This window comes from Ailuropoda melanoleuca, chromosome 1 (assembly GCF_002007445.2).
Source record: "Ailuropoda melanoleuca isolate Jingjing chromosome 1, ASM200744v2, whole genome shotgun sequence".
Taxonomy (NCBI): domain Eukaryota; kingdom Metazoa; phylum Chordata; class Mammalia; order Carnivora; family Ursidae; genus Ailuropoda; species Ailuropoda melanoleuca.
In genome coordinates this window covers 171,896,701-171,919,415 of record NC_048218.1, presented here as the reverse complement: position 1 = coordinate 171,919,415, position 22,715 = coordinate 171,896,701, and the positions used below count along the sequence as shown (strand labels likewise).

At 45.8% G+C, this 22,715-nt stretch overlaps 1 protein-coding gene and 1 long non-coding RNA gene across 4 annotated transcripts in view; one reads left to right on the top strand and one right to left on the bottom strand.

Moving 5' to 3' along the window:
- The window catches only part of EEPD1 (endonuclease/exonuclease/phosphatase family domain containing 1), a 158,436-nt gene that overhangs the window by 19,723 nt on the left and 115,998 nt on the right, over window positions 1-22,715 (bottom strand). For all 3 annotated transcript variants that reach the window (XM_034670469.1, XM_002918652.4, XM_011224196.3), the window contains one exon: window positions 18,724-18,775. In XM_034670469.1, coding sequence (XP_034526360.1) covers window positions 18,724-18,775 — 52 coding nt within the window. The remainder of the gene's footprint in view (window positions 1-18,723; window positions 18,776-22,715) is intronic.
- LOC117804191 lies at window positions 379-2,507 on the top strand. Its single transcript, XR_004628530.1, has 3 exons — window positions 379-567; window positions 1,997-2,067; window positions 2,404-2,507. It is a non-coding gene; the product is annotated as an uncharacterized LOC117804191 (long non-coding RNA).

The following is a 22,715-nucleotide window of genomic DNA, read 5'->3' as shown; positions in this document are numbered from 1 at the left end:
CGGGTCTGCTTCTGAATGCTGTATAAAATACAGAGCCAGAGGAAAGCAATGGGGAGGGCAGGGAACCAGCATTTCTTAAGGGCCAATTATGTGTCAGGCACTTTTCACAGATTATCACATTTAATCCTAATGATAACCCCGTGAGGCAGGTAATGGTACTCCCACGTGGCACGTGAGCAAACCAGCGCTCGGAGAAGTAACAGACCAAGGTCACTGGCTGCCAGCAAGCGGGCCAGGCCGGGTGAGAACCCAGGTGCGGCCAGGTCCCATGCTGAAACGCACAGAGCAGAGAAAGCTCAGAAAACACCAACCCAGAGACCGAGCCACGGGATGGCGTGTGCGCGCATGCGCTGCGCCACGGGCGTCCCAAAGCCGGGTTCTCCGCACCTCAGACCCGCGCAGCCCCCGCCGTGCTAAAGGCGGTTCCATCACCACTGCACCAGGGGGCCTGGGACCACAGCGGTTCCGGAGAGGTCCGCGCGTCAGACCACAGCCTCCCTCTGGTGGAGACCAGGGCCTGGCACCGCAAGTCCGTTCTGTCACTTCTCCGTAAGCGCGCAGTGCTCGGTAAGGCAGCCTCTGCTCTAAACTCGGAGCCCTCCCTCCATCATCCGTGGAGGAGGCAGTGGGCTTCCAGCCCCTTCGTCACGCTCTGCGGGGGAGGGGGCGGACGGCACACTTCCAGAGCAGCTCCATGAACGCCCGCTTCGCGTGGGGACCAGAAAGGGATTCTGGGTGACTGTCATCCTTGTTTAAACATTCTTATCATGCTGAGGAGGATAGGGAGCAAACAAAGAGGCGTCTCCGCAGCCTCCACAACCAGCTAATCATTAGCTGCTTTCACAGAGTCAAGGGAAGGGACACCCACAGGCACCCCTGTCAACAGAACGCTGCTGGTTCTGGTAGCCTCTCCTCTCGGTTCCCAAAAGTTACTTATCATGTGTTTCCTGAACAAGATGGTTCAAAAGAAGAGAAGCGGAGGGTGGGGGGGGCGGCTTTCAAGGGTAAGTGACATTTTTCTGCAGGGGGAACAGTAAAATGGAGAGCAGAGAGAGGGGGAGATTTCGTGGAGGTGGAAGCTAGGTTGGGAGGGGAGGGAGCCACACAGCCGCTGCCCTCCCCACTGTCCTTATCAGCCCTCACTGTTGCCCTTCAGGGCCACTGCCAAAGGTTCTTTTCTTCTCCAAAGGTCTTTGGATGTGAAGACTCTTCAGATGGGAGTGAAGACTAGGATAGTTTTGTGGCAGTTTTTTTCTCTTCTCTTTAAATCGAGGCTTATGTCAGGATATAAACGAACACAAGCTCATTATAGGAGAACTTGTAAAGCAGAGAACCACAGAATGCCACCATGCCACAGTGAGCCACCGCTAACCTTTTGTGGATTTCCTCGCAGGCTGTTTCCTATGGATTTTGTCAATACAGCTGTGTATTCATACAGACACACGCGGCCGTGTTCTGTTCTTCCTGCTTACCACTGTGCCACACTATTACAACCCTTCTAAATCCACTCCCCGGGCCTTCTCACATGCTATTATATGGACATGGCATGCCATCCCACGGTGCTGGATGCCTCTTTGGTTGGAAGAAATTTCTGCTTTTTTGAGGCTCATTTCGTTTCACTTATAAACATCCTAAAAACACCTAACAAAGTAGTTGTAAGACCAATTCTATCCTCACCTGCTCAAAGTGCTATCATTCACAGGTTTAAATAAAAATCCTCAGTAAGTTAGCGTTTACAATGAAAACGTCTTCATTTCTGAAAATAAATCAGGAAGTCTTTGCTTATTTAAATATACATTCCTGTGATAGACAGCAGCCCAGGGCCTAGAGTGTGAATGACCACAGACATTAAGCCCTTGGAATGTACAATCAGAGAGGAAGTGACACTTTCTTTTTTTAACTCCCTGGTATAAGAGATAAGAGTCTTCATAAATAGTTCAGTTTCTTTCACCTTCAGATAAACCACTTTCACCTTTATTTTTTTTTTTCCCTCTAGCTTTGGTTTTCAACAAAATGTCTCTTTAGAGAATTTGTCCTGCTGTCCATCTATCCTGTGTGGACCCTCAGGTGTGCACAAAAGGTGGGGGGATCACAGGGCCAGAAATCGGTGGGATGTCTACTCCACTCTGGTGCCTTAAAGCTGTGATGTTAAGTGGGGTCATGTTCATTATTTAAGGGTGAGCTTAGGAACAGGACTCTAGAGAAAGGCTGCATAGATCCAGACTTTGGCTTTGCCACTTACTTTGGGCAAATGACTACTCACCTGCTCCGTGCCTCAGTTTCCTCATGGGTAACAAGAGGATACAAACTGCTTCCACCTCACCAGTTTGATATTTCTAAAGCAGGTAGCACACGACTTGGCATACAGCAAGCCTCCTACATGTTCTTGTGGTTGTTATACAGATCAGGCCACTTTGTCAGGACAAGCCCATGGGAAGAGGATCCCTGCCTTCAACTTGCCACACCTGATGGCACAATTCCCCAAACTCAGCAGCTGAGGAAGTAAGCAGAGCTGCAGCCAGGAGCCAGCGCGCTGCAAACCGGGAGTTAGAAACCCCTGAAATACAACACTGCGGACATGGACAGAAAGACGGGAAACTGTTGCTAATATTCTTGTCTGGTAAGGAGGAGAGACAATTCATGCAATTATTCAGTACAAACTTAACAAGCATTAACTACGTGGGGATCCTGGGCCAGGCTCTGGAGCTATAATGGTGAGCAACAGACACATGGTCCCCTGCCCTCCCTGAGCTTGGAGTCTGTGGATGAAGGGTGGGAGGGGGTGATGTAAGCACACTTAAAAAAAAAAATTATATTAAAGATACTTCTGGGGCACCTGGGTGGCACAGCGGTTGGGCGTCTGCCTTCAGCTCGGGGCGTGATCCCGACGTTATGGGATGGAGCCCCACATCAGGCTCTTCCGCTATGAGCCTGCTTCTTCCTCTCCCACTCCCCCTGCTTGTGTTCCCTCTCTCGCTGGCTGTCTCTGTCGAATTAAAAAAAAAAAAAAAGAAGAAGATACTTTTACTGAGGTCCCTCTAGTGCCAAGTATTTTAACACATAAATTTATTTCATTCTCACAACAGCTTCCTAAGGTAGATATTATGATCTTCATTTGATGAGAAAACAGAGGCACAGAGAGGCTAATTAACTTGCCCAAGATCACATAGCCAGTAAGGGGCAGAGCCAGCATTTGAACCTAGGCAGTCTGACTCCAGAACCCATCCTCTGTGTATAGCCTTCTGTCTCTGTAGGCACAAATAATCATCCAAAGATAAAGCTGCAGCTGAAACTTGGGCCACAAAGGAGTGGTTCAAGGAGCCTGTGGCATCCATGATGGTGGCAATGGGGGTAGGGACAAGGGGAGTTCGGCTTAGTCAGGGAAGGCTTCCCTGAAGAGGTGATGCTTGAGCTCAGAACTCAAGGATGAGACAGAGTTAATTGGGCAAAGAGGAAAGGAGAGCAACCCAGGCAGTGGGACAGCACGTGCAAAGGGCCAGTGGTGGGACAGACATGGAGAACTTGTAGGACAGAAAGATCAATGTGGCTGCAGCACAGATGGTGAGCGGCAGAATGGCAAAATGAGCTTAAAGGAATGTCCGAGGCCCTTCCTGCCCTGCAAGGAGTTTATTCCTTATCTTACGAGAAACCTAAAATTAATGAAGGGCACAAACAACAGATCTGCATTTTTAAAAGGCCCTCGAGCTGCACTGTAGAGTGCAGGCTGGAGAAGGGCCAGATCAGTTAGGTAGTGCAGTAAGATATGAGATGGTTTGACTAAAAGGAGAGCAGTGGACAAGTTTGACAGATAATCACGAAACAAGCGTAACTTGGCTCCCAAGAAATGAAAACAGGTACTCAAACCAATACTCAGATGTGAATGTTCACGGCAGCACCCTTCACAACAGCCCAAAGATAAAAACAACTCACATGCCCATCAACCAAAGAATGAAATACGCAATGTGCTATATCCATAGAATGCAACAGTAGGGACCCACAACGAGGAATGGCATAGTAATACCTGTCTGCCATGCATGAACCTCAAAAATCATATACTGAGGGAAAAGGCCAGACACAAAAGGTGCCATGTTGTATGATTCCATTTATATGCAATGCCCAGAATAGGCAGATCCATAGAGACAGAAAGCGGACTGGCGGTTGCCAGGGGCCAGGGGAAGGGAGAAGGAGGAGTGACTCCTTATGGGGTACTGAGTTTCCTTTTTGATGATGAAAATGTCTTGGAACTAGACAGAGGTGATGGTTGCCCGACACTGTGAACGTACTAAATGCCACCGCATCATGAGCTTTCAAATGAGCTCTGCAATGGTTAATTTTATGGTATGTGAATTTTACGTCCGTAATAAAGAAAGTGCTTTGGACAATGGGTTGGATGTTGAAGGTAATGCAGAGGAACCACTCTGTTCATTCAATAAACACCAGGCGCGACCCCAGGCGAGGGCCATCATAGAGCCCTCCTCCCCGCAGGGAACAGGGGGTCAGTGCCGGCCCCTGGGAGGCCACCTTGGGATGGAGGTGACTCGTGTTCTCACCACACGGTTACTGAGCACCTGGAAGAGGAGCACAGCACCCAGTAATTCCTGGAATAGAGGCTCTCAGGAGCTCAAAAAAGACAGTTTTAGGGCAAATAAAATAAATACTTTGTCCCAAATTAGGCATTAAACGTGTGAGTAATGATTGAAACTAATTATTCTAAGTGGAAGCAGGTCTGAAAATAGCAATGAATTTTGGAGGATTTTGTGGCTATTTTGGGAGAGTGTAGGAAAGCTTACAGGCCGAGTGAAACACCCCACGTCGGAGCAGAGACACTGGGATGGCCACACCACGGTTTGCTCTCAAGATGCCATTCCACGGGTGCTACCATTTTCACGTCACTGAAGAAACATGCCAACGACTAGGGTTGACAGTACAGAGTTTCATTCGGTCCTTCCTAATGAATGCTGAACCCAAATTTCGATAGGAAATGTGATCCATATATGTTACAACATTTTACTTATAAGCAAAAAGGCATCGGCCGAAGCTTGTAAGATGACAATCACATTTCCTAAGACAAACCATATTGGTGTAGCCAATGATCGCTCTTCCTTTCCAGAATCTCCTTCCCTTTTTGATATTTTCAGGTGAACAGGCTCAAAGAATGGGCAAGATGGGTATTGCTCAGGGAGAGTGTCTCTAAATAAATACAATTTACTAATAAGAGTATTTTTGCTTCTGAGGTTTCAGATATGGCAACAGAAAGGGTAGGGACACAGAAACGGAAGATGGGAGAAGAGAAAAAGCCAAGACAAGAGCTTAGGAGACCATTATTTAGGTACTTAAATCCAAAGAAAATAACCCAAAGAGAAGCAGAACAAAGCCACGGTGTACATTAGCTCCCCATCTCTACCCTCCTACGAGAACACCCACATCTTTTTTTCTGCCCCAGAGATAGATTTTCTTAGTCCCTAAACACTGATGACTCAGTCCACTCTTAGACTCAGTTTAGGCGGCAAGGCTCCCAGCTGTTCCTTGTGCGCTCCTGTGAAGAAGCCAGAGTTATTTAGGAACCGTCACATTAAACAAAATTAGTTCTTATGGACCCTCAGGGAAATTGCTCTGGCTGCCATTTTTCTTATAAAACGCCAGCCTTCAGCTATTCCAAATGGTGTTTTTGCAGCCTGCCGTCCTTAGCAGCAATAATCATAAAAATAAAGACTTCAAAGCTGTGGGTGAAAGTATTACTGATTCATGACTTATTTTATTTTGATTTGCATTATGCCAAATCCTACACTTTCAAGCCTTCATATTTCCTAAATTATTTCAGGGTAAACCACATTTATTTGATCGTTCTTTTCTGAGTGGGCCGCAAGGGATGGAGAGACAGGCGATTTGTCACCCCCAGGCAATTTCTGGCAGCAAGAACTCTAGGTGGTTGTTCGTGAAATAGCATTCTCATTTTGGAGAATGTCCTGAGACTCATCACTTCGCAGTTTTCTGTGCTAATGGGAGAAATGGAAAGCCAAATCCCCAAACTCTTTTAGTCAACCTCTCCTCCCGTTATATTTTTGGCCAGAGGCACTTAAAAATAGCCTAACTGCCTGAGGTTAGCTTGATAGGCTCTCCAGCTCCTTTCAAGCTACTGGGAGTGGGGGGAGTAAAAGGCAAACAGGGCAGAGAGAAGTGGTACAGAAATCCAGTTGCACACCAGGCAAGGGCCATGTCAGCATCCTGCAGGACACCAAGAGACGTCCATGTTAATGAGCTGGAACCAAAACAGCGCTTATGTACTAAACAGCTCCCGTGAGCCAAACCCTACCGCTGGTCTTTACACACAGGTCGCCTGATAAGACCCACCCCATGGCTGGAGAAATGAGGAGTGTGGGGCTGGAGGGGTTAAGATCGCCCAGAGGGCAAGGGGCTGAGCCAGGACCCAAGTCCCTGTCAATCTGACCCCACTATGCCCTTCAGCTTCCTGATGAAGCAAGAACAAGGAGAGGAGTCACATGATCTACCCTGCGTCTTAGAAGGGTTATCTCGTACTATAAATGAAGGGCGAAAACAAAATTCAACTATGGAGACCAAATAATCCTTTTGTATGTTTCAATTTTTCTCTCTTCTTTCAACTTTTCTAGAAATCCCACTTTTCTAGCCATTGTAAAAATACTGATCAACCGGCTTGAACTTTATCCAGGAAGAAGACATGCCAGTGCGTGCGTGTACACACTCACGTTGCATTTTTTTCATAAATAAAAGCAAATTAAGTGCTGTTACTAAATTAGTTAAACACCAAAAACAATATTAAAAAATGTCCCTGCCACATCCTGAAATGAAGCCTAAAAATACTTGTTACTTTTTCCCCTCTTATTCACAAATATAGCCACTACAGACTAAGTGCATAACAGGGATTCTGGGTAATGAGAAATAAAATGAACAATCAATATGTAGCAATTTATTCCTCAACTAGAGGTTTCAGCCAGGTGGAGAGACGAAGGGAAGACAAGTCTTGCCTGATGGGGAAGATTAGCAGTAATACAAAACTACAGTCTCATGATTTTATAATCAGGGGCGGAAGGCTTTAACCCACCCTCACTGCTCCTACCCCCATCTCTGGAACTGGTGCAAATGCTGGAAATTCAGGACAAACACCAGAGCTTGTCACTTTCCTTTCCAAGTTCAGCTCTTTGGCTTTTAATGCTGGGCATCTTGCTTTAGTCCTGGGCACCTCTGATTCCTGTGGATCCCCAGGGCTGGACACATCAGGAAGGTGCTCTGTGTCTCAATAATGACGCTACAGAGCCACTTAAATAAATCTCTTGCCTGGCTGCTGGTGCAGGAAGCCTCTGACAGATAACTAGGGGAGCAGGTAATTTTAGAATAATTCATACATGGGGAGCTGCTTTGTTTTCTCTGGCTGTCTTCTTCCAACCTAATTAATTCTGCCTGTGAAAATCAGTCTACATCTCATGGATGAGAGTTAGGTGGGACAGGCTGGGGTCGAGGCAAGGTGTGCCAGGCAGCACATTCAGAATGTGGAGGAGAAACCAAGTCTAGGATCTAGAAAGGGGTCTTGGACTGTGTTCATAAGGGATGTCAGTAGACTTTTCTAAAATTCTACCAAGATAGATCAAAATCTCTGAAAGCAGGTTGGATGTTTTCCCAGAAGTTTGGAATCTTGTTAAGGCCCAAGCTCACCATTTCAATGTCTCCTAGGTTAATAAAAAAATATATATTTTATCAGCTGTAGGAATTACTCATTCTAAATGGGTAGTTAACAATTTGACAGATTTCTCCCCTGAATTAATTCTGACAAAGCAAGCCCTAGTGACCAGCTCAATCAGGATAATTTTACCCACTGAGAACACCCAGCATAAATGTTTTTAGCAACTGAGCAAAAGAGTTTTTTACCTGCCTGCCCTTCTGTTTCATTTAAAATGACAAACAAACCCACACTTTGCTAAGTACAAAGTCATGCTCTCAATAAATGAATGAATGAATCATTCATGAAAAGTCTCAGAATTCTCTAAAAAAGTGAATTGAAAGTTCTCTCTCAGCACCAACTCATTGTTAGCATTTCCTGATAACAGAAGCATTTGAGGGTGGACTAAATAAGACAGGAAGTTGCATGTAACTCCTGTCACCATGGCAATGTGAGTGTTTGTACAAGGTGGTGGCTACATGTAACAATTTTGAAGGGAATGCAGTGAGTCCAGCACGTTTTCTCTCTGTTGAGAAGCAAGATAGAGTCAAGACACTAACAAGGTCTGAGGGGAAAGTGCTCAGGATATACCTAAGGGCAAGCCTTTCCAGTACTGAAAAAAACCCCAGAGCAAGCCTCGTCCCCTCCTCCAAGCCAACAAATAGTGCAGGACAGCAGTTTTCAAACATTTTGATCATGACTCATAGCAGTAAATAAATTGTTATATGGCAATCTGGTACATTCTATTTGTCTGCCTGCCAACTGTGTATGTATGCATGTAGTATGCATGTATCCACATATCCATCTATCTATCCAGTCATCCATCACCCACTCACTCATCCATCCATCCATTTGCGTGTGTGTGTGTGTGTGTGTGTGTGTATTATAATGATGCCAATAAGAAAATGATGCTAAATGGTAACGTGAATCCACAGGAACGAAGGAAGTAAACTGGAAATGGTAAATAAGAAGGTTAATGTAGTTAATACTATAAATAGATAATTGTTCTCCTTTCTTCTCTCATCATCTTCTTCAAAAGACATACAAGCATATAAAGTAACGAGTATAATAATGTATAGCTGGGTCTGTAGTACAGTAGTTAGACGTAACATGTGTAACAACAGCTCAGAAAGGGGAAGAGGGAATACAACTACACAGGAGTAATGTGTTTATCTCTCATTGGAATTAAGTTAGTACAAATCTGGAAAAAGTATAAATCTGATAAATTAAGATTTATATGGTAAACTCAACAGCAACTCCAAAGAAAATAACTCAAAAAGCAGAGTGAAAAAAATCATTATGGAAATTAAAATGTTACCCTAGAAAATATTCACTTAATGCAAAAGAAAGCAATAAAAGAGAAAAGGAACAAAAAAAAAGACGTAAGATTTAGAAAATGAGAAGTAAAATGGGATCTGTAAACTCAGCTGTATCAATAATAACATTAAATGTGAATGGATTAAATAACCCAATCAAAAGTCAGAGACTGTCAAACTGGGTAAAAAACAATATTCAATTATATTCTGGGTACAAGAGATAGACTTAAGATTAAACGATACAAGTAGGTTGAAGGTAAAAAGATTATAAAAAACACATCATGCAAACAGTAACCATAAGGAGACTGGAATGATTAATATTAGAAAAGTAGACTTTAAAATTAAAGCTGTTACTAGAGATAAAGAGGGACATTTAATAATAATAAAAGGGTCATTCCATCAGAAAGACATAACCATTATAAATATATATGCGCTGAATAACAGAGCCCCAAAATACATGAGACAAAAACTGACAGAATTGAAAGAAGGAACAATAGTTGGGGACTTCAATACCCCACTTTCAATAATGGTTAGAACAAACAGAAAATTAAGAGAAAATAAAAGACTTCAGCAATAATATAAGCCAAACAGACCTATAAACATTCATAGAACACTCAGCCAAACAACAGCAGAATACACTTTCTTCTCAAGTATACATGGAACATTCTCCAGAATAGATCATATTCTAGGCCATAAAACAAGCTTTGATGCATTTAAAAGGACCAAAGTCAAGTAAAGCATGTTCCTTGACCACTGTGGAATAGAAAAAAATTAGAAGTCAGTAACATAAAGAATTTTGGGAAATCCACAAAAGAGTGGAAATTAAACATACTTGTAAATTCCCAATGGGAAGAAAGAAGAAGAAATCACAAGCGAAACAAAAAAACTTTGAGACAAATGAAAATGAAGATGCAACATACCAAAACTTATGGGAGTCATCTAAGCAGTGCTTAGAAGAAAATTTTTAGCTGTAGATGCTTATCTCAGTAAAGAAGAAAGATCTCAAATCAATAGCCTAAGCTTCCACTTGAAGATACTGGGGGGGAGAGAGGGGAGAGTAAATTAAACCCAAATCAAGGAGAATGAAAGAAACAAGAAAGATCAGAGTAGAAATGAATGAAATAGAAGAAAAAAAAAAATAACAGAGAAAATCAACAAACTCAAAAGGTCTTTGAAAAGCCCCCCAAAAAAATGAGAAACCTTAAGCTAGACTGACCAAGAAAAAAAGAAAAGAGAGGGAGAAGACTCATGATATCCCCCCAAAAATCTCCTGTCTGAATTCTAGCTGTATGCACAGGCCAGGCAAGGTGATCAGGGGAAAAGCCAAACAGATGTGGATCTCACCCAGGGCTGGCTCCTTCTGTCCAGGGTTGATGGCTCTCCAGTGTCTACCTGCTTTTGGTAGCTCTCAGTGCTTCCAAATAGCTGTCTGCATTTTACCCAGAGTTGATCATTGTTATCTGAGTGAAGGTTTTACTGATATAAGCTATGCTGCCATTTCCAAAACTGGAGCCTTCCAGATGCCCTCTTGAAGAGGCAAGAGGGCATCGCAAGCCAAGAGTCAGCACAGGAAAAACATTAACATGGACACGCTATGTTTGAATCATGGACTAGACCAGCCCATCGTTTATAAGCCACGACAAGGGGCCAGCCAAACTCTCTCTAGCTGATGATAATACAATTTGTAGCAAAACACGGAGAGTGGTGATTTGTCAAGGCCCCCTCCACTTTGAAGCCTGAATGAAATTATCTTTCTGCTCTTGGTATAGGCTTCGTGTTGGCCTCTGCTTGAGCTTGCAATCCACATGGGTATGAGAAGATTTCTCCTTTTTTCCTCTATAAATACAGAATCAATTAGGAGATGAAGAAATAATTAATTTAGAGGATGAAGGCAAAGTAATGGAACCATCAAGAAGAACGGCCCCAGGGACAACCCATCACAGGTGGAAGGCGGCAGTGGGTTCAGACTTACCTAGACAAGACAAGCTTCAGATATGATTTCTTTCCTTTACCCACTCCCAAATTCCTAGCATTGTATCTAAATGGCTTCAAAATTTTATGAAATATTTGTTAACATAAAATCATTAGGTATTCATTACCAAAACAGAAAGAGTTATAAAGAAATTATCAAAGATGGATAACTGCCTATAAGATTTTTAAGTTCTATATAAAATTAGTTCATAATTTTTTAAAAACCAAAAAAAAAAACACCCCAAAACAAAAAACGTTTCAATAAATGCTTTGAGTTAGAAGCTGGCTAGGGTAAGCCATGATTTAGTAGATGAACTGGGCCAGGGGCCAGGATCCTAAGGGTTCAGGATCACTGAGGAAGGATGAAGGCTGACCACATAGGGTAAAAGAAACTCCAAGTACAGGAAAGCAGAGAAATAGGACATGAGCAAAGAGGAAAGTAGGACAAGAGGCCAGACACTGCAGGTTTGGGGACTGCTACCACAGGTTGCTTAACCCCTCCCTTCCCACAGAGCACTGAACTGCCATTCGTTATTCATAATTACAAAGCATGATAATGACACGCTTATTATTTTCTGTTTCTATGGGTCATTTTCTTAAGATACACTTCCAGGAATGGGATCGCTGGCCAAAGGGTAGGGGCATCTCAAAGCTGATAAAACATGCTGCCAGGAGCTTAAGGAAGGAGAGTGCCTCATCACCAGCCCTGCCAGCAATGAATGGGGACCCCGGCTTCACCGTCACGTCAACATTCTATGCTGTGGTTTAAAAAACTTTGCTAATGTAATAAATTTAAAAGAATCTCTTGCTTAATTTGGGTCTCTTTGATAGTTAAGGAAGCTAAAGGGGATTTAAGAGCCATATTTGGAACTCTACTTTTTGCTCACTTCAAATAAAAGCTTTCATAAAGAAAGAAAGGTAGTGGGAGCTCCTAAAAATACACGATATCTTGGTGATTCTAAAAGAATAAAGAGAAAACACTTTTTTTAAAAAAAAATGAGTGAAGCCTGGCCCATAATTCACTAAGATGTTCCATTTTCTGGCAGCTGAGGTGCCGGAGGGACCCCAGCCAAAAGCCCTTTCCAGAACGGAGGTGGGGTCCAAGTGTGCAGTTGGCAAAGCAGAGCTAGTGAGGGGGTGGCTGTGGCCGCCCGGCGGTGGGCCTGAGCCAGACTCCACAGAGCCAACAGGGGGAGCCTGACCTTCACAGGGGTCTCCGTTTCTCCTTCCTGATAGGTAACCAGCTGCCTGCTGGAAGGGATGTGGCCAGAAACATGATTACAATGAGTTTAATCATGCTTAGACACTACCCACTTAAGAAAAAGGAAAAAAAAGTAACAGACATATGAATACTGACCATTCAAGATGGCATTTGAATTAGGCTCAGAGTACACGAAGGACCAGGCATGGGAGAAAAAATAAACCAAGGGAGCTGGAGAATCTCATTCTGGTATTTTTAAATGAAGACAGAGTGCTATTTTTTAAAAGGTATTTTTAAGTAGACTTTATGTTAAGATTCCTGAAGCTATTCATGTTGACACTGAGCCTGCGTGGAGGGTGTGTCTGCTGCATGTTCTCTAGTGCCCCCCCTTGCAGGGCCTTGGACCCCCGCAGCCCTCACACCACTCTCAGATGCTCCCCTGGTCCTGTCCACAGTCGGAGCCCTGAACCTCCAACCACCTCGTCCTCCAACCCTCAGCCCACATTCTCTGCTCCCCTGCTGGACCAAAGGGGCGCAGGGAGACAAACACTATGTGCCTGTGTCTGTTTCACGACGAGTCATACTGTGAAAAGACCTGATTCTCAGCTCTCCATCACCTGGCCGGGAACTGACCCTCTGGGTCAGCTCCCACTCCTGGAAGATAGAAGCTTCCACAAAGTCTGCGAAAGCTAATGTCCAGATTAAACGGGATCATGGGAGACAGGCAGCGGCCGTATTGAAGGGAGCTCTGGAACGCAGCCCCTCCACTGGGGTCACTCCTGGTTCCATAACAACTGCTATGGGTCCTGGGTCAAGGGGACACTTCAGCTCCTTCGGCCTCCATGTCCTGTCTGCAAGACGACAGGGTTAGATTCCACAGTTTGAACAGTTTCCCTCAGCTCCGGCATCCTGAGATTCTATATACGCCATTCGAGTGTATTTATAGAGCTTTATCCCCCTTGGTATACAGCACAACTCAGGCACAGTGTTAAGTGCTCAATTGCTGCACGAACTAAATTAACTGGATGTCCAAATCCCAGTGAAAACCCCTCCAAAAGCATGTAATGTTGGAGCCAAGGCTTCTGTGTGCACCTGGGCACGTGCTCGGGAAAGCTGCTCACCAGCTATGGCTACGAGCACTAGCACCCTTAGGTTATCCACACACACCCACGTGACTACTGTTTACCCCCTATTTCCTTCTGGAAGTTCCTAGGAAGCTACTAACTTCAAATCACTAGGGTCCAGCTGCAAAAGTCCCTGACTAGCCATGTGCAAATATCGAGCTCAATTTTTCTAGTGTCAGGCTTGCTGGTGAAATGTATACACTTCATCTCACATGTGACGTGCCAAAAGAGGCCTGAGGGATCATCGGCTCCACCTGTAGGAAGACTAGACTCAGCCGGGCTTCAAAGCTACAATTCTAGGGAAAATATCCAAGAGCAGGCAGGAAAACTGGCAGGCCTTTTGTCCTGGACAATTTGCCAAACGAAGGGAGGGCAGGGGTGGTAACTCCTTTTTCAATGTCCTCTAATGGCATCAGCTCAATCTCAAGTTGGGCTTCTCAAGAAAGGAGAAAAAAAAAGATATCAGTGATGATGATGATGGTGGTGACAGTGACAACAGGGATAATCTCAGGAGCAGGGACAGCACTAGCCACCATCACTCTGGTGCTCACTCTATACATAATCTCTTTTATCTCACATGGTATCTGACTTAATTCTCGTAAAAAATCCCAGGGAGGCAGGTATTACTGTGAGCTCCCCTCAGGTTAAAAAGAAACTGCCTGTGATCAATCACTTGCCCAGGAGATCCCCCAGCTAGTAAACATCAGAGCTGGATTCCATCCCAGTCTGTGCACCCTCCGAGCCAGGGTTCCAGGGGACGGAGCGTGGGCTCAGCCAGCTTGTGATTAATGGCTGAGTCACGGGTGTGGAGGCCGGGGTAGCGCATTGATGGCCGTCTGTTGGGTGGCCTAAACCTCACACAGGCAGCTTTTCAGGCAGGCTTGAATCCGGGTTGGGTAAGCCGGTGCTCTGCCCTCTGGCCCGTCCAGCGACAGGGTGACCTCCAGCTGGAGTGAACGGCCAAACTATTGTTTGCAGCTTTGCAGGAAGCTGTTTGAAAGAGTCATTGAAAAATGATCTTACTAAATCAAGCTGTACCAATATTTTTATTTCCTTTCATGCAATGCCACGTTTAAAAGCATTAGACGGGCCTGTTTATAAAGCCTGGGAAACAAGTCTGTGTGCCTTAAGTTCAGAAAAACAAAAGCGTCCTGCACTTGCAGCAGAGAGAACGGAGAGAACAGGACGGTGTGCCTCCTTCTCAGAACCAGTCCTTGCTCTCTGCACCTGAGAGATGCTTGCCGACAAAGCCCAGCAAAATCTAAAACATTGTGTCAGCAAAATGTCACATGTCCCGACAGGTGTGCATATTAAGTAATCTCATGGTTCCAACAGTTTTTTAAGACAAGAAATTGGTAGAGAAACTTAGCTCATTAATTATATGACTTATAGGTTATTTTTTAAATAAATGACAAATGATTGACACTTGTCCAGGAAATGACTTTTTGTAGTATTTGTAGAGAAGAGAAATTCAGAGACCTAATCCCCCCAGGGGTCCTTAACGTCCACCCCAATCTACTGCACCTGACTTAAGACAAGCAGTGTTAGGAGAGGCAAAAACCGGAAACTTACTGAGTGTGTGAGGGTCACCGGGTACGTGCTCACGGTTCACATCTCCCCAGGAAGTGCGTTTTAGCGGTGAGTAGGGCAAATGTTAGCCATAGAGGTCCCAAAGCCCAGTAAGGATCACTGGGGCAGGGAAACAGAGAAAATAGGAGAAAACAGACTATGAAAAGCAGAATTTTCCCCTCTTCACAATGTGATCAGGGATCTACTGAGAAAGTAAAACCCAAGTGTTTTAGGTGGGAGGGCACCAGAGAGATCAGTTTTATGCATGAAAAAAGGGGCTGGGGCCTCCAAGGAAGGTCCCCTGCCAGGTCCAGCAGCCAAACAGGGGTGAGTCTGGGAGGGGACCTCGGCTCTCCGAGCCTCCCCAGAGCTGGCCCCGGGCCCTGCGGAAACCAGGAAAACCTCACCAGCGTTACAGCAGACAGGCTCTCTGCCTAAAACTCGGGACAGGAGAAGTCAGGCAAATGGCTGGTAGTTTGAAGCTGAAATACTAAGACCATAATAACAACGCCTAATATTAGGAGAAAAAGCACTAGAAATCTTAGTATCTAGGAGACTCCAAAACACACTGTGTCTCTTCAGCCTTTTTCAGTATGTTTTACATAATATGACTATTTACTGGTCGGATTTAACCTACCACTACTTGGGAGGGACACGCCCCCGAACAGCTTCCATACTGTAAGAGAAAGGCACACGGGCAACAGGTTCCTGCACTTGGGTCTGCGTCTGGAAGGCGACCAGTTCCACCGTGGCGGGATCTCGGGAGTTCAGTCTTGCAAACCCCAAAAACAGACAGCCATTGGAAGCCCAGCTCCAAAGACAAAGAGGTTTGAGGTTTGCAGGATGTGTGTCTAACTGAGGCCTTTCTGGTTCTACCTATTAAATTAAATAAGATTATCTTCTAAATGAAAGAAGCAGGAAAACAAAAGATAAAAACTGGGTTCTGACAAACCGAATGATGATGTTTACTTCTTTTTTGGTGGAAAACAAAAGAGAGAGAGAGAGCTTAACGGGCCACCAAAACAACTATGTGACACCCAGAGGTTGTCTATCCAGATGGGTGAGTCAACAGCAGGGACGCTGATCATAAATGATACTCCTCAGGACAGCTTCCTGGACCTCAGTGCACACAACTCAATGGGTCTGGGCAGAATTGACTGATTGGGGGTCTGGATGGAGCCCGAGATTCTGCCTTTCTAACCAGCTTACAATGTTGCTGAAACTACAGACCACACTTGGAGTAGCAAAGCTCTGCAGTTTACTAGGAACTTTTCTAGGTGGTTCTCTAACTTGTCCGGGTGGATGAGAATCCATACATCACGAGGCTCTTTGGGAACCCATCTTATTCTAGCATATGAACCGGGCCAGTCTCGCTGCAAAAGTAGCGTTATGCCAGGTGATATACCGGGTGTCACTCAAAATGCCACTGACGACCAAGCTTGTGTCAACTGGTTGCTTCTGGACTTGCCTAAAAATGTTTGCTACTTGCCTGGCACGTAGAAAGCTCAACAGAGGCCTTGGTATGAATGAATGAATGAATGAATGAATGAATGAATGAATGAATGAATGAATAAAAGAAGGAAGGAAGGAAGGAAGGAAGGAAGGAAGGAAGGAAGGAAGGACGGACACTACGTGAACTTGGCTCCCAGCTGGCCTCTGTGCATATTCAGACCACTCATAAATCATTCTACTTGTCATGTATGGAGACAGGGGAATAATACAAAACCATCATTGGACCTGGTGAGAAAGAGGGAGGAGGGGGAAGTGGAGGAGGGATAACAGGTGCAGCCACTAACTTCTGGGGATCACCGCACACCAAGCCCTCGACATTGACTGTCTACTTCATCTTCTCAAAACCTCTGTGAATTGGGGATGATAAAGATTTCCACTTTATAGACTGGAGAACTGAAGCACAGAGAGGGTCCGGAACCCAGGATGCCCCAGTTCGGAAGGAGGTGGCGGCTCTGGCCCAGGCTGCCTGAGCCCCACAATCTCCACCCCACTCTGTGGCAGCCTCATCACTTCCCCCTGAGGGCAGCGCAGCGGCTCAGCTGCCCCCACAGCGAGCCCTGACCCCCCTTCTCCGCTAGCAGTCAGTACCCCCAAACTGGCTTGCCCGTGCGGCTTCTCCAAATCAAGTATTAACACCGCTGAAAGACCTAATCGATACTTAGGGTGTCTGTGTTTTTATTATATGGATACAGCTTAGCACATGGACGCCCCATGTTTATGAGCTCTGTCTGATGGTTTCTGGGGTTTTTTTTAAATTAAGGAGTAAAACAAAAAAACTGTAGAGAATATTGAGAAGAAAATTGTTTATGGAGAGGTAACTTTTTAAAGGTTTCAAGAACATACAAAGAATCTTCATATGCTCCTCCACGCAGAAGGGCCAGCTGTCTGCATGTGGCCCATTTGCTTTATCATCTATGTGTGCTCTTCCCCCCGGTGCCCGGCTCACATGTATATACACATATCTCCATTAGTTTTTTCTGAGTCATTTGAGAAGAGGTTATAAACAGCATGCCCCTTTATTCCTAAACACATCAGTGTATAATTCCTGAGAATAAGTCCATTCTCTGACACATGCCAGTTACCGACTTCGGGGAAAGTTCACACTGACATACTTTCTAATCTAATCTACGATCCACAGCCAACATTGTCATTTGGCCCAAGGATATCTTTTAGAGCCGGACCTTGTGCATTTCAATGGCTGGATATGTATTAAGAATTAATACAAGTAATTAAGAATTAATATGTGTCGAGTGCTTTGGAATTTAGAAAGCCCTTCCGCTACACTAACTCATTTGGTTCTCATGTTGCCTCTCTGAGGTCAGGCAAGCAGCATCATCCCTGTTTCACCCGGGACGAAAACGAGCCTGAAGGAATGTTAAATTCGGAGCCAGTGCTCAGCAGCTCCCTACCCGCACATCACTGCTTGGTGCTTAAAGACTTTGCTTTAGTGCCCACCAGAAGACTGACCACTAATCCAAACATTTAAAATTCTATAAATAATATACTATTGCTTGAGCGTTTATATCTCTAGCCATTTCCTTTTACACTAACATTAGAGATTCTAATTAGCACCTGTAGCTACGTGCTCAGGAAGAGACGGAGCCACCCCAGAAGAGCAGCTTGGTATGAGCTGGGAGGCCCATGCGGTGGCTCTTGGTCTTGCCCGATCTGTTTTCCAGAGCGTACCCCACCTTGCACACAGAGCTTGAACTCATAACCCGCAAAGAATCCCCAGCTGCATGCTTGACGTGATCACAGAAAGCCGAAACACTCGATATCTCTTTCCAGGCATAGTGAAACACCAGTTTGTGGTGGGGAGGGGGTTTCCTAACCCTCACAAATAGCCTAAAAAGGGGATCAAACGCATGAACTTGCCTGTTAAACAGAAAAAGCACAGATTTGGGAAATGGAACCGTGGGGCTCAAATCTTTACTCTGCCGCTTAGCTCATTTTCCTTGGGCACGTGACCTAACTTCACTGGGCCTCCATTCTACCATCCACAAGCCCAAAGAGTAACTAACACCCACAGGCAGAAAGGGAGTGAAGGGGCCAGCAAGGAGTCTGGTCCGGTGCCTGGTGTTAAGAGGAAAAGAAAGGCTGCCTCCGCCTTCAACACAACCCTGAAGGAACTGAGCAACGCTGAGTTTGTTACAGGATATAAGCAATGTAGGGAGTTTGGATGAAAATTTTGCATGGTTCACTGACTGTTAGGAACACAAAATAACAGACCCACTTTGCAGTAAGTGCTGTCTCTGGGGACAGGGAGTTGAATTTTTCCTGTGTGTGGCACTCTGCTCTAAGTTGGTGAATGTGGGGTAGTAAGAACAAAGTATTTACCTTTTCCAGGGCCTCTCTGTCAAGCAGTTCCTGCACAGCTAGAAGCTTGATGCTGTAAGAAAAAAAAAATTGAAACCAGGCTTGAGAACAAATCATTTCACGCCACCGAGCATCAGCCAAGTCACCAGAAGTCTGACGTGTCAGCCTGCATTTCTGCTGAGTCTCATCTAAAGTAACCTTTGCTTTGAATTGAAGTGACCACGTCAGAACGATTAAAAATGTTTCTAAATTGTATAACTGATTATATCATAGGATCCAGAAATTTCACTTCTGGGCATATACCCAGAGGAGTTGAAGACAGGGCTTGGAACAGACATTTGCACACCCACGTGCATAGCTGCCAAAAGGTGGAAACAACTAAATTGTCCATCAACGGACGCAGGGGATAAACAAGCTGTGGTACATACACACAGATGTGGAATTATTATTCCGCCTGAAAAAGAAGGAAATTCCAGAGCGTGCTACAACATAGAGGAAGCGTGAAGACATGATGCTAAATGAAACAAGCCAGACACAAAAGGACAAATTTTGTCTCATTCCACCTCTATCAGATAGCTAGCCCAGCTACAGTCAAAGAGACAGGAAGGAGAAGGGCGGTTGCAGGGGTGGGTGGAGGGAAGAGGGGGGACCTGTTGTTTGGTGGGTACAGGGTTTCAGTTTGGGACGACCAAAAAGTTCCGGAGCTGGATGGTGGTGATGGCTGCACGTCAGGGTAAGTTGTACACTCATAAATGGTTAAAACAGTACATTCGATATTATGTACATCTCACCATAAAAAATTCTAAAAATAGGGCGCCTGGGTGGCTTAGTCGGTGAAGCGTCTGCCTTCGGCTCAGATCATGATCCCAGGGTCCTGGGATCGGGACCCGCGTCAGGCTCCCTGCTCAGCAGACAGCCTGCTTCTCCCTCTCCCTCTGCTGCTCCCCCTGCTTGTGCCCGCACTCTCTCTCTCAAATAAATCAATAAAATTTTTTTAAAAATTCTAAAAATAATGACACCTGCTTCACGTAAGGAGTCTGAACACATTCAGAGGAATATAAAGAAGACGACAGTTGCCCATGCTCAGTATTAATCTTCCCTTCATGTCCTTTTGATGCTAACAAGCCAACAGCTAAAATCTCCTTAGGCAGACCGCCTGCTCAGCTGTGCACCACACAGTGACCCAGCCCTACTGTGTGCAGGTGGGCAAGGGTACACAAGGACTAGGACATGCGCCCTGCCCGGGAGCTCTCAGCCTCGTGGAGGCCACAGTCAGACAGTCCGAACACGCTGCAGGGTGCCACGTGATGGTGCCACGTGGACAGGCCCCGGCCAAAAACAAGGAAGGCTTCCTGGAGGAGGGTCTGGGCTAGCCTTGACCGGGGAGAAGGCGACACACAGAGGGGCAGCAGAGGAAGAGAGCAAGGGGAAAGCAGGGGTGTGCAATGTACACAACCCGCCAGTTTCCAGTTTCGGGGCCAGAGCCCGGACTACAGCCAGCAACTGAGATGAGCATTCAGAAGGGGATGCAGGTTTTACAAGGAAGGTATCCTCCCCCGCATGACATGCTGCTTTTCAAGTGTTTGTGGACGCAAGGCTGGATCCATCCGCACATGGGAGGAAGCAGGAGAGCTCGCCAAGATTGTTTACGGAGCAGGGCAGCCATGGAGGGTGCGCGATGCTCCCTCCCCCCCAAGCCTATCTGCTTACGGTCACCGGCCACTGCGTTCTCTGCCTCTGACCAACCCCCCTGGCTTCTGTGGAACAGAAATGTCCCCACGCCCCACCTGTACCACGAGCCTCCCTCCAAAGGGGTTATGCTCATGATAATGTTCACTTTAACTTACAGAATTCTTTGTAATCTCTCCATACAACTAAGCGAGCATGTCCAACCAAATGCAATGGCTTACACAAGAGCAACTCGGGGGAGTACGTAATAGTTTTAAAGCTTACAAGACACTACCACCGCCACTAACAAGTTGGCGACTATTGGAGCTAAAAGACAGGACCCTGGCCCTTCCCTCTGCTCAACCACACTGACTCTCCTTCATCTCTCGGACACTGGTTTTGTTGTGGGTCTGGCTTGGGTCCTGCCCAAGATCTTTACAGCACTGACTCTGGAATACTGTGTCATTCCATGTCAAATGTGAAGGCCATGTCCTCCAAGCAGCCTTCTCTGCACAGAGGTCAAGCAGCAACCCTTATCATCACGTGTTACTTTCTTCAGTCCACTTGCTAGTCCCTTAAAGCACTAATGTGTTGAGGGGCCGTTGTCTGTCTCTTCCCAAACCGCAAGGAAGCTCCCCGCAGCGGGGGGCTCGAGGGTCTTCTCGCCATCCCACTTTCAGGGTCTATAACTGGCATATGAGTGTAGTCAAGGAATATTGACTGACAGACTAGCAGGGCCCAGTCAATATTACAGCTGACCCAATCCAGCTTGGCTCCCCAGCCGGGCCTCAGTTTCTCCCTCTGAAAAAGAACGCCTCCCATGAGATGATCGCGTGTTTTCCCTAAGTGACAGGCACCGCATGCATCCGTGTGAATGCCTGCCATTAACGGGACGTGCCCGGAGGCCGGTCCATGCTCCTGGCTACTCCTCAGCACATTCTGATTCCCCATGAATCTAAATTCCAGCCCACTGACTTGGATGGCAATTTACATGCTCAGTGTGGGGTTTCCAGGGGGAGCTCGAGTTTCAGAAGCTTAAATTGCTTCTGAAATAACCACTGGAGAATAGTCCTACCAGGGGAAATTTTTCAGCAGTCTCTTTCTTGCCCCTGTCCATGGCCTTGAAGCCCGATCCAGGATCGGATATCAGACATCAACTGATTAGAGGAAAGGTTTAAATACTGTTGAGATAGTCAGCTCTCTTTTTCTCCCTGCTTGCAATGATACTACACGCAAGCCATTATAGAACATGAGCTGAAAACCGACAGGTTCAGGCTCGAAGGGAAAATGAAATGAAGGCAACATCAGTTGATTCTCATTTAAGTCAAAGCCTGAAGGACGCTGCTCCCTGCTCTGACCTTCCTCCTGAATGGGGACGTGGCAAATACGTGGCATGCCTAGTGCCACTCTCCAACCCTGTCCACCTCTTTCTGTGAACTCTGCCCCCATGCAACGTAGACGCAGCTTCAGAATCCTTCTCAACACTCCAGTGAGACCCAACCAATCTCAAGTGGCCACGTGACATTAAACTGATTTAGCATCTGCTCTAAAACCAATGCCAAAGAGTATTAACATAGGGAGGGGGCAGGAAAAAAGAGGGGCATTCCCACACTACTCAAACACAGCAATGCAAGATGAGATTGCCTTAGGGGCAGGGGAAGAAGACGGGAAGAAGATGAAAAGACACTCAGATCTGTATGGCTGGAGTCTCAAACTGGAAACAACACACGGCAATAAGAAGTTGCTGCCCCGGCTGCTTGTAACGCTGGGTTTCTTCAGGGAGCTGTGGGTTTTTTCCCCTTTAGAGCTGTAGTCTTTAAGAGTGTATGAGATGTTTCCTGCTACATAACTACCCTAATGTTATTTCTTCCTAATGGGAAACACTCTAAGTTGGGAGTATTTATTTCAGGATTTCTGCTATCGGAGTCTTCTAATCGGATATTGATAGTCCCTGGGACAAAATGTCACTCCTATGAAGCAGCAACAAACCCCTTTACCAAATCCTCTAATTGACCCCTCTCATTTCTCCCCCTCATCTCTGAGACAGCTTTGTTCCTCCTTCCCTCACTTCCTTCCTCCTCCTCTCCCTCCTTCCCTTCCTCCTTCTGTCCTCTTGCTAATTCCACGAATGTATATTGAATTCCCATATTTCAGAAACTGCCAGGCATCAGGGTGACCGAGATGAACACATACTGTCCCTGCCCTCCCAGAGGCTAGCATTCTGCTTGGGCATGTGCCCGGGGACGTGTGTCCCTGAGGCCCTCCTGGGTTCTGTAGTCTGGCAGAGCTGGACTAAAGAGGGCATATCTTTATGGTGGCCTGGGGCTTGGTCACCGTCCTCTGAA